The 9,285-nt window shown below is 47.1% G+C and overlaps 1 protein-coding gene across 5 annotated transcripts in view; it reads left to right on the top strand.

Moving 5' to 3' along the window:
- Window positions 1-8,473: 8,473 nt before the first annotated feature.
- The window catches only part of ULK1 (unc-51 like autophagy activating kinase 1), an 84,484-nt gene continuing 83,672 nt past the window's right edge, over window positions 8,474-9,285 (top strand). For 4 of the 5 annotated variants that reach the window (XM_074887614.1, XM_074887613.1, XM_074887611.1 and 1 more), the window contains exons 1-2: window positions 8,474-8,881; window positions 9,042-9,242. In XM_074887614.1, coding sequence (XP_074743715.1) covers window positions 8,828-8,881; window positions 9,042-9,242 — 255 coding nt within the window. In that variant the 5' untranslated portion in view covers window positions 8,474-8,827. The remainder of the gene's footprint in view (window positions 8,882-9,041; window positions 9,243-9,285) is intronic. The other variant, XM_074887615.1, reaches the window with a different exon arrangement.

The raw sequence follows: 9,285 nt of genomic DNA, 5'->3' as shown, positions 1-9,285 counted from the left end.
AAAAGGCTCTTGTCAACCAACAACACAACAGCTTTTCTTCCCTCTGGGTTTTGTTAGGTTAATCCATGAGTCATGGAATATTTGACTACAATTTCATGAGTCATGGGAAAGCTCCATAGCCCTCATAGTTCTGGATGATCTTGCTGTCTGGTACTGCCAGGTCGTGTGTCTTTCCAGTGATATACATTGAGAATGCATCCTGCAACATTTTATAGTGTCAATAAAAACAAAATCCTCTACTGGGAAACATTAGAGGTAGCCTGGCTTATTAGCAGAACAACCCTCACAGCTTGTACCTAGCCTTGGGGAGAGCATTAGCTATGGACAGAGAATCCCTAAATCAGGGTTAGCCTTTTTCCTCTTGCGTTCATTCAGGTGTTTGCTTTTATTAGTGATTGTAGCCCGTTGCATCTGACAAAGGGCAAATGCTGAGATGTGTACATTTCTGATCTTTAATTGGATGTAACTATTACTGCACTGCACTTGCTACCAAAATCAAAGTAGTGCAGAAATAATTATGAGAAATTAGGTCTTCAAAGACCTTGCCATTTACACAGATGAGGGAAAGGAAGGGACAGCAACCTAGGGGAGTTAAGTACCTAAATACCTCTCAGAAATGCATCTCTGATTTGTCAGGCAGGAAATCAGCAGCTAGAGGTCTTCAGTCCCAGTCATGTGCTTCACCTAAACTGCATTTCTGGGCAATTGTTATGTGAATTCATGGAGCAGAGAGCTCCATGAAGGAAATAATTGGCTGGTGGGTTTTTTTGGTTTTTTTATTTAAAAATAACTCTTATTTCATTATCTCCTTGCTTCTTTGCTGTGGGGCAACAAGTGCTGGAGTACAGATACGGGCAGGTCTGACATATTAGCAGATCAGTGGTTTAATTTAAAAAAAAAATAGTTTGAAAACACTAAACACTAAAGAAACTCTTCTGATGCTCCACTGAAAACCTTTCTTCCATGTCACTTATTGCTTCAGACTTCTGTGCTGGAGAATTGTCCCTCTGGCTTCCTAGAAATGTGCAAGGACAAGGGATCATTGCTTTGGAGTGTTGCAACATGGGTACAGATCCCAGCTGCTCGCTGCTGCAAACAGCAGAGTCCAGATTCACTGCAGGGTGCATCTGTGCTGAATTTTATATTTCTGTGAGGCAGCCTGTCCTTGTCAGTTGAAAAAGCTGGCTGATAACAGGTCCAGACGAAGAGCTGGAGCTTTTTCCCACAGTGATCTTGCCTTGTATCTGTAGGAGTGGGACTAGGATGATAACTTCCAAGGCCTGAGTTAGGAGTAACTGCTTACCTTGGGCTTTTAGGGGAAGAAGCTCTTAGCCTCTGTCCAAAACCAGAACACTGAAAACAAACCACAAACAGGGGGAGAGAGCTGGGTATGACATAGCTTGCTCATCAAGGCCATGGTTTGACCCTGCCTGTGTCATTCCTGACAGATGTTTGCCCAACCTGTCCCAGAAAGGCTGCAACAGTGACAGTGCTCTGCTGCCTGGGCAGCCCATTCCCCTCCTGAACACATCAGCGGGGGAGAGATCTCCTTCATTGCTGCTGAAGCTCATTAGGTCTCATCCTATCTCCTGTGGACATTCCTCACTCTTACAGCTGTTATTTACATATGTCTGTAAATAAAGGAAACTATCACTTCTGCCCTGGCTTTATGTGGGATGAGTAAGCCCTGGCTGGATCAATGCCTGCTTGAAATTGTACATGCTACTGGTTTACTTGAAAACAGAGACACCTCCAAGCCAGTTAGTCATAAAGAGGAAAGTTTCATCAACAGTCCTTTCCCAAGGCAAAGCTGAAAGCTGCTAGAAGCAGTCAGCAATCCCAAGTGAGCTGGTCCCGGGTGTGGGGTGCTTCTGGCCATGCTTTCCCTCCCCAGGGGCAGTGGTGCTGATGCACCAAACCCCAGAAAGAGTCTGGCTGCAAAAAAAAAAAATGCCCAAGAATCCCATTTTTAAGCTGTTACAAGTCTCAGACTTCCCAGGTTCATGATGAAGAGAAAGAGGTGACTGTTTCTATAAGCATGCACACTTCTGCAGCTCTCTGCTGTAAGCTAGCAGGGAAAGGGTGTTAAACCTGCTTTCAGATGGGCAGGTTTTGGAGCAGGAAAAACAAGGAGGCCTCTGATTCATAACAGGACAGACATAGGCTTCTCTGGGAAGTCACTTCTGGCTTCTAATATTTTAGCTTTCATAGGTGATTTTTGTCTTAAGGCTGCTTTTGAGAAGGTCGAAGACACCTGAGGTGATAAACACGACTTCACTGTCCACTTGGACTGCTCTGGTAAGCCTTTCTTGAGCTGAGAGGTTCTTTCTGGCCATGATTTTCAGCTCTCTCCTGGAGGTGGTCCTTAAACCTGGAGGTTTCCCCTGTATGAGTCATACCCCCTCCTCACCCCATGTTGACCCTGCCCTATCTGGAGAGAAGCCGAGGTTGAAGGCTGAGCAACCTTCTTCTGGCCTCCTAAATGTATGACTCCATAGATGTAAAAGATAAGGGATGTGACACTCCTCCTCCCTCCATGAGGTGAGCAGTTATTTTTAACACAGAGGTCACCAAAGCAAGGGCTAGTGCTGAACCTGTTGGAGCTTCTGCAGAGGGTCCTGTTGACATGAGTGAGCATTGGAGGGGGGTCCCAGAGGACCAGGGTGCTGGCTGAGGAGTGGTCTAGCTCCCCTCCCAACAAACCTTGGATTCCCCAGGACTGATGTGAGGGGCCCCATGGATGGCACAAACCAAAGTGTTTGTGCAGATGCAGAGAAAGACTGAGGGCTGATCTGTTCTCATCCAGGACAGAGATGAGATATTGTAAGGAACTGTGACAATACCTGCTGATTTATGGACAAGCAGTGTTCTGGCAAGAAATAGCTTCCAATTATCCTGAAAACAGACTGCTCTGGGTGGAGGATTTCCAGACTCTCTTATTTATTGGCAAACCTCATTTTAATATAATCAGCTGCTTGACAGGCAGGTTAGGTAACAGTCCTTGATGTGAGCACTAACAGATTTGAACACTGAGTACAGCCTTTAGTGCCCAGAGCGCTCTGCCAGTAGCTGAAATGCATCTGATATTAAAATGCAAGGGGAACCTAGGAAGCCCCTTGCCAGAGAACCTTGCTGAGTACATTAAAATGCTGCCTTCAATAATTCATAAAATCTGTTCAGTGAGGTGGTGTATATGTGTGGGGACGGGGGTAATAAAACATCTCAGACCTGGCCTGCCAAGATAATTGAGTGGCTAGTTAAATCTCTCAACAGTATTAATCAATAAAGAGGCCCACAGTGTAAATAAATCCAGAACGTAATATGACAGGGCTATGGAAGTGCATGGAAAGCGATTCTCCCTCTCCTGTGCATGATGTGAGGTACCATACTGCTCGAGCAACTGGTATTTGAATAACCTCAATGCTCTGATAGTTCAAACATCCCGTCTTTCCAGCTGTTATCCTATGTTTAGATGCCACCTAAATGTCTTCCAATTAAGCGGTGTGTGCGACGGGGGGAGCAGTTGGCTGTGAAAGGTATGGAGCAGGTTGTAAACTCCATCACTTAATTGAGTGTCTCTAGGACTGATGTCATGAGTGCGGGATCACTCTCTAAGATAAAAGTATTTTAGCACAGTTGAACACAGTTTCTGCAGATCCCTGGTGAGGTACAAACAAATATTCATGACATACCTTACACAGTTGTTGTAAATTTACAGATGTTTTCAGGGCTCCAAATTTATCTACTTATTCAACCTCTCCAGGAACGCAACACAACATGGCTGTGTTCAAACTCACTTATCCTGGTGTCACTTTGGTGCAATTCTACTGTCATCTGTGGTCTTATCCTTATTGTAACTGAGCCAGAATCTAATCTACTAACAGACATTTGAAATGGGTATGACTAAAGGATATCATTTTAAGTTTTCATTAAATTCAGCCTGCAGCTTGCCTCCTATTCCACTAATGTTAGGCTAATATTTACTTTTACCATTTACAGATACTTGTGGACCTTCCACATATTTCTTCCACCAAACTGATTTTCAGCCAAGCCCTGCATATTCAGTTCCTTCACTTCTTCCTGATGAATCTGGCAAAAATTCCAGTATTCAGGTTAGTGTTGACTCTGCCCAGATACTGGTGATTATGCTCAGCTATTAGGATGTTTGTGGAAAGCGGATGTGTAGCTGTCTTAACATGTCTGAATTTGAATCAGATTTTGAATCCACACAAATACAGTGTCTGCTTTTTATCTGGATGTACTCTGAAGCTAAGCCATACCTGATCTTTCCTCTTGTGCTACTCTGTCCATCTTTTTTGGCTATGAAGTACCCAGAATAAGTTTCAAGCATCCATTTCTGTGGAGAAAATTAATTACCCAGCAGCAGCATTACCTGCGACTATATACCTACAGCTGCACTACTTGTAACTTGTTCAATCACATCTTGCTCATGTGCCTAAGCCTCATAGTTTGGCATTTCCCTTCCTCCTGAAACACTGATTTGTTTTCCTGGCCCTTAGTGCCTCTGTCTTGAGGCAATTGCTGTCATAAAAAGACTACACAGGAGGGCCTTGGAGATTCCCTTCGCATCGAGCAGAATTTTGATTTCAAAATAGAGATATACAGCAAGGGAAAGAACTCATTCTTTGTGATTTTATCAGGCCAAGGATTCCCTCATGCCTTCCAGATACGGTTGTTCAGCTTCATGGGTGACTGCTGTGAGGCTTCTGATCTCTCTGGAGCAGTGTGGGGAACACTAGGAGGGAGCTGCTGAACTAGAAAAGCAAAACCGTTAGGATCTGGGGAAAGATAGCTGTCTGGCCCAGAAAGGATGCTTGTAGTAAGTAGCTAGAACTGTCTAGAAAGGCATCAAGAAACATGTCACACATCTGGCATGGGTTCTTTGGGATATGTGAGCACAGGTCTGTGCTATATAGGAGAAAATGTAAAATATCCCTTGTCATAGGAGACATAGTCAAATGGATCCATCTTGCTCTTTGGGTTTATCAGGATGGGACTGAAGTCTCACGTAAGTGTCCACAGAAGCTCTGGTACCTACAGCAAGGCACGCACAGCAGCAAGCAGCTGAGTATGTACCAGCCCTCCACGCAGCTTCCAAGCTTCCATGCTCTGGATTACTGGTAAAAGAGTTTGTTTAAAACTAGTGTAGTCGTACCTGCATGAGTTTCAGTCACACCTTGAGCTACTGGTTAGGTACATAGATAATTTATTCCATAGGTTGGACTATGATGAGAACAATTTAGCCCTAGATGGAAATCTTTATTCTGTCTTTAAATATTTATTATTTTGTTTGTTCTTTTTCTTGCATAATTCCCTCATACTTCTGTAGCTTTAACTAATTTCATAGCATAGAGGTCGTGTCAGAGATAATTCTATCGTACCTCTGCAGCCCAGAGGTAAGGATGGCACTCTTGGATTCTGGCAGGTAGAAACAGCCATACTGATGACTAGTGATTAAAACACGGTATTGGAAAAGAGTATTATCTGAGTCATCAGGATATCAGTTGTCTGTTGCTTTCCTTCACATGTGAATTAGAAAAAATGATAAAGTTGCATTAAATTAAAAAAATAATTTCAAAAAAATATTCAAAGGTTTCCCACAGTTGGGTGTATGCTTTTATTTTTCTCCACCCATCGTAAATCACAGCAGTAGATCTTCCCCCACTCATGTTTTGCATTAGTAAATTGAACTATATACTCTGTCCCCTCAAAGATTAATGCCTCCATCTGAGGAAGTAGTTGAATACGTGCTGGTGGTAGTACTTTTATCATTAGCAAATGGGAGACTGTGGGAGGAGAACAGAATTTGCATGTGTTGGATGTTGGCCTAAACATACTCTCACTGAATTCTGGACAACAGGGAAGAATTGATAGAGCATAAGCATTTAATCAACAAACACAGGGGAAAAAAAAAAAGAATCCTACTATTAATTAACAAGACCTCTTTGTTCCAAAACGAACAAATGTTTTGCTAATACTGTGTGTCTGCAGAGTACACTTCAAATACCTCAAAACTGTATTTGCTGTCAGGTGGCATTACAGTTTATCAGTTGTCTTTGGACAAGTTTTTTAATCTCTGTAGAAGCTTGAAATCTTTTCACCAGCCTATTTTTGAAAGACACATTTGAGAGACATGTAACTCCTACAAATGTTAAACTGTCAGCTCAAAGAAAGTGTCGTGCCTTGTGTGCGTATGGCATCCAGTAAAACTTGGTCCTGATCCTTATAGACACCTCTGAGCACCTTCACAATTCTTATGCTACTTTGAAGTTCCACATACTCAGTAGAAAGCTACCCAATGAGTCTGCTTAGAAACAAACCCAATTTGCTTGGAATAAAAATAAAATGTCAACAGAGAGGGAGGCTGACTTTGCCACCTGGCTCTGTATGTAGCTGCATGCAGAAAGGTACCTTAGAACCCCTGCTTAATCAAAACCCATTGAAGTTAAACATTTTTTTCACAACCAACAACACGTGAAGGAACAAATAAGCACACCGAGTACAGAACAAAGAACATTCATCACTCTGATATTTTGGCCTCTACTGAACAGCAGTCACATCAACTTCCTCCTTCACCCAGCACTAGCACTGTGTCTTTGCTGTGCTAGGACAGTAAAGGCAGAAACACCTGTGGTCACTAGAGATTTTACCGCAGGTCTTGCAAGAGTACACTTGCTAACCATGGTGCCCTGACTATTTTCCAGTGAAGGGGGATACAAGATTTTGCCTGTCTAGAAATCATCTAAGAAGTTTCAAAACACTTTCTTCACTTCCTGCCTTAAACTTTTGCAACTGTTATCTTCTGCGTTAGCGACAGCAGCTTTTAACAACTGGTAAAATAAATTCCTGTGTCTGGCATTTGCCAAGTAGCTTGATTTTTTTTTTTTTGCAGATTTGATGAAGTTTGCCATTTTTACTGGTTTCTGTGTTAATTTTTGAATTAACGCCTTGTGATCATTGACAAAAGCCTGAAAATGTGGACATCGTGGATGGCACAGGTATAAAAGTGAGAAAGAAAACAAGCAGTTAAGCATACTGTATTTCTAAAAAAAGTAATTTTAAAATTCATTTCTGCTGAAATCACAAAGGTCGTTTAGTCTTGGTTTAAAGGCTATTTCAACTGGTGCTGTTATCAAATTCCCATTTAAGAATGCCTTTATCACTTTTACAGTTCCCACAAGCACTAAGTAACTTCTGGAATTTGAGATGCAAATTACTACCAGTCAGGCACTGCTACTTTTATATCGATGTTTGGTATGTGCTGTCATTTTTCCACCAAATTTTAAGCGCAGGATGATACCTGAACATGAGTTATCTGGCAACCAAGGGCAACAGATGACAGGCCAGACGTTGTATCAGTCAGCCACTGCTTTTGTGTAGAAAACAAGGCCTGACGCTGTGAGGTGCTGCTTGTTCCTAAGTTTTGCTGAAAACAGTGATAACTGCAGACACTCAGCGTCACAATACTGAGCACCCTCTGCGTGGGTATCTGCAGAGCCGCCGGCATTGTAAGAGCAGTGTGTGTTTGGTATCGCAGTGCTGATACAGGTCCGTACCACACAATTGTGTAAAAAGCAAACTTTAGAGTGGAGCATGCAAGCAGGCGTGCTGCCCACGAGGCGTCTTGCTTTCTCTGCAGCTGGAATGTGATGTTCTGCTTTGGACATTTTGATAAGGATGCAGGCAAACTGGAGCGAGCACACAGTGGTCTAGATACCGCCAGGGCTGGCGGGAGAGGTTCTGGGCAGCCTGGAGCAGGGACGGGTCAAACTTGTGAGAGGTTCCTGCGATGGAGGGAACGACCTGCGGGCCCACAGCCACAGGGCAAAGTTTGTGGGCTACTGCGCTGCGAGATTGATGATGGCCAAACCGAGTAGCAGGCTCAGGCTGGGAGAGGTTTCTCACTGCAGCCGTGATGGCACACTGAGCGCCTCTAGAAAGGTTCCTCTGAGGAGAGCTCGATGGCGGTGCCCTCCATCAGTCCTCAGGGCGAGCTGGAGGCCTGGTTTGCTGCCCTCAGGGACAGCGGGGCTGGCGCAAGGGCTGGAGCAGCCGCGGGCCCGCAGCGCGGGAGCGTGCGGAGGAGCGGGGCCATCCCGGGCCACAGGGAGCCTTGCGGGCGGTGGGACCGCGGCCCACCTGTGCCCCTCGGCCCCGCCTGGGCCCCGTCATGGCTCCGGTGGTGAATTTTAAAACTTCACCCGAACGGACCCATTTGTTCGGCTGCTGGGGACGTTTCCCACAGGCTCGGGAGTGTGGGGGGGTGGTCGCCAGGCGCGGAGGCGCGCGCGGGACGGTGCCGCGGCGCTGACTCAGGCCCGGCCGCGGGCGGCGCCTTTAAATGCGTCGGGCTCGGCCCCTCCGCCTCAGGTGGCTGCCGCCGCTGCCTCCGCGCCCGCCTCCTCCTCCGCCGCCGCCGCGCACCGCGCTTGCGCCGCGGCCGGCGCTCCGCTCCCCTCCGCAGAGCTTTGTCTGGGCCCGACCGGGCGGCGAAGCCCGGGCGTGCGGCCGGACCCTCGGGGTGACCCCGGCCCCGCGGTGCGCGAACGGTCGAGGGGCGCCGGCGGCCCTTAAGGTGGACTCGCGCTTAAGGTGGACCGCTCCCCGTAAGGTGGACTGGGCGTTAAGGTGGATCGCGCTTAAGGTGGACTCTCCGCCAAGCCGCGCCTGCGAGGCGGGGAGGGCCAGGGCTCGGCATGGGGAGCCCCGCCTGAAGCGGCGGCCGGAGGAGCCGCGCCGGCCTGTCCTGAGGAAGAGATGGGGAAGGCCCGCTGCTGAGGAGCCAACTTCTCGCCGGCCTCTAACAATGACCAGCTCCCGGCCGTTCTGCAGGAAGAGGCAGCCCATGGACGAGGGCGAGGTGGGGGAGAGGAGCCCAGCGCTGAGCTGCCGGGGGGCTGGCAGGAGAGAGGCTCCCCCCGCCAGCGGGTCTCCGGCTCCTGGCTGCTCTCGGGGGGGGCGCGGTGGGGAGGGGGTGCTCCGTTGCGTTTGGATTGGGAGAGGTTTAATTTTCTTTAAAGGCAGCTCCTTCATCACCGCCATCCTCCTCCTCCTCCTCGTCCCTTTGCAGCTCTGAAGCCGTCCCGGCCGCAGTCTCCCCGCCGGCTCCGGGGACCCCCCGGCGCAGCGCCATGGAGACGGTGGGAAAGTTTGAGTTCAGCAGGAAGGACCTGATCGGGCACGGAGCCTTCGCCGTCGTCTTCAAAGGCAGGCACAAAGAGGTGAATAATCTCTTCTTTTTCTTTTTTCCTGCTTTTTATTTAT

The sequence above is a fragment of the Strix uralensis genome, chromosome 17 (genome assembly GCF_047716275.1).
Source record: "Strix uralensis isolate ZFMK-TIS-50842 chromosome 17, bStrUra1, whole genome shotgun sequence".
NCBI classification, from domain to species: domain Eukaryota; kingdom Metazoa; phylum Chordata; class Aves; order Strigiformes; family Strigidae; genus Strix; species Strix uralensis.
The sequence above is the reverse complement of the archived record's forward strand: the minus strand, read 5'-3'. Positions and strand labels throughout refer to the sequence as shown.